Consider the following 1738-nt stretch of genomic DNA (forward strand, 5'->3'; position numbering starts at 1 on the left):
AGACCAGGATGACAAATTAACTTCAAGAAACCTTCTTCTTCCTTCTTGTTGTTTTTGCTTTTCTTACAAGTTATTTTGAAGTTGACAACTTTAGGATCGGATCTCCTTTGGTGAATTATGAGTCAAAAACAGTTACTTTTGCCAACACCTTAAGACTATTTATGTAATAGATTAAAAAAGCTGAGAGGCTAACTAATATGTCAAAATCTCTAATCAATTATCTTTTTTTCTTTACAAGTCCTCTAAGAAAGAACAAAAAAAAAACATAAAGGAGAAAGAAAAAAAAAAGAGATTAAAGAAGAAGACTCAAAAACGATTAGCCTGCAAGACATGGAGCATTACTCCACAGTACCATAACCTTAAAACAACACCGTATCTTATTCTTCTTCTTCTCTCTATTTCACCAATATTTCACACAACACCAGATGGTAGACGAAGAACGAGCTGACCACCCATTAAACTGCCATAACAGCAAAAACATCAAATCTCAGAACACTCATCAGTGACATTATTAGATCATCCATCATATACGCGATAACAAGCATAAACATTTATGATTTACCTCTTGACATAGTAGTAGCAGAAGTCGGCGAGAATGAAGGTTTGGACGATTTCAGAGAGGAGGACCATTATAGGCCAGAAACCATATCCTAAAGCTGTCAATAACCTCCCTCGAGTGTCCAAAACCTACACCATAATAATACAATCAAGTTTGCAAAGCTGTGTATATATTGAGCTTTTATAGTTAGGATGCGAAAAAAAAAAGACATAGAAAATACCTGAAGGACCCAGTGTGCACAACTCAAGAACCTGGCTATCCCCAAAGCAAATACGTAATGTGCTGTGAATGGCTCCACGATCTGAGACAAGACATGTGTTACTAGTTTAAACCGATTAAAGGATAAAGACTGGTTTCCAAGGCTTTTCAATGTACCTTAGTGTTTTGCATGACTCTTAGTTGAGGAAGGACTGAAACAGCTTCAAGGTAAACACAGAAGGCCCAAGAAATCTTGTTGATTATATGGTGATGTGTTGATGGGTGAATAAGAACAGATAGAACAACACATGGAATAACCTGCATCCATATATATGATATAGCTCAAAGGACAAATACAATCTTCACAACGAGACAGCAGGTCACAAGTGAAAGCAGTCTTTAGGTGATCTAGTAATATGGAAACTATATGAAATAAAAGGTTGTTGCTACTTAACCTTCTTCAAAGACACAAGTTGAGATACGAGAAAGAACCAATATAAACGAGATACCAAGAAAGGAACAAAAACTTACGACGTAGTAGATAGCAAAATTGTCTTTGTCTTCCATGTAACTAGCTTTGAGCTTAAAACGGATCATATAGATAACCCAAAGTGTAGTCACCAGTGTAGCCGAATCAAGCAACGTGTGAATATCAAATTCCATCACAAAACTACAATACAGTCTCACCGCCAGAAACAGAGCAGTTAGCTCTTGTGACTTCAAAGATAATCCTGTCAAAGAAAAAGAAAGAATCCAAATTAATCTAATTAAGTGTTCATCAAACAATTGAAATCTCATATACACGCAATCTCTCATTCAAACCCTAATCTGAAATTGAAACGGATCGGATCGAGACAAAAAACCAAATTCAGAATCACTCATCCCCTAATCAAAGCCTAAACCAAGAAACCCAAAAAATCTTCAAAATCAAGAAATTTCGAAACTTTGTGGGAAGAAATCGATGAGTACCAGCACAAGTCT

General features: G+C 36.0%; 1 protein-coding gene across 2 annotated transcripts in view; it reads right to left on the bottom strand.

Moving 5' to 3' along the window:
* LOC104702321 (ER lumen protein-retaining receptor) overlaps positions 1-1738 on the bottom strand; it is a 3724-nt gene that overhangs the window by 806 nt on the left and 1180 nt on the right. The window contains exons 2-6 of one of the 2 annotated variants that reach the window (XM_010418169.2): positions 1289-1488; positions 935-1075; positions 780-860; positions 563-687; positions 121-460 (exon numbers count right to left, since the gene is read on the bottom strand). In XM_010418169.2, coding sequence (XP_010416471.1) covers positions 412-460; positions 563-687; positions 780-860; positions 935-1075; positions 1289-1488 — 596 coding nt within the window. In that variant the 3' untranslated portion in view covers positions 121-411. Of the gene's footprint in view, positions 1-120; positions 461-562; positions 688-779; positions 861-934; positions 1076-1288; positions 1489-1738 lie in introns of those variants that run through there. The other variant, XM_010418170.2, reaches the window with a different exon arrangement.

This window comes from Camelina sativa, chromosome 7, assembly GCF_000633955.1.
Source record: "Camelina sativa cultivar DH55 chromosome 7, Cs, whole genome shotgun sequence".
In the NCBI taxonomy this organism is placed as follows: Eukaryota; Viridiplantae; Streptophyta; class Magnoliopsida; order Brassicales; family Brassicaceae; genus Camelina; species Camelina sativa.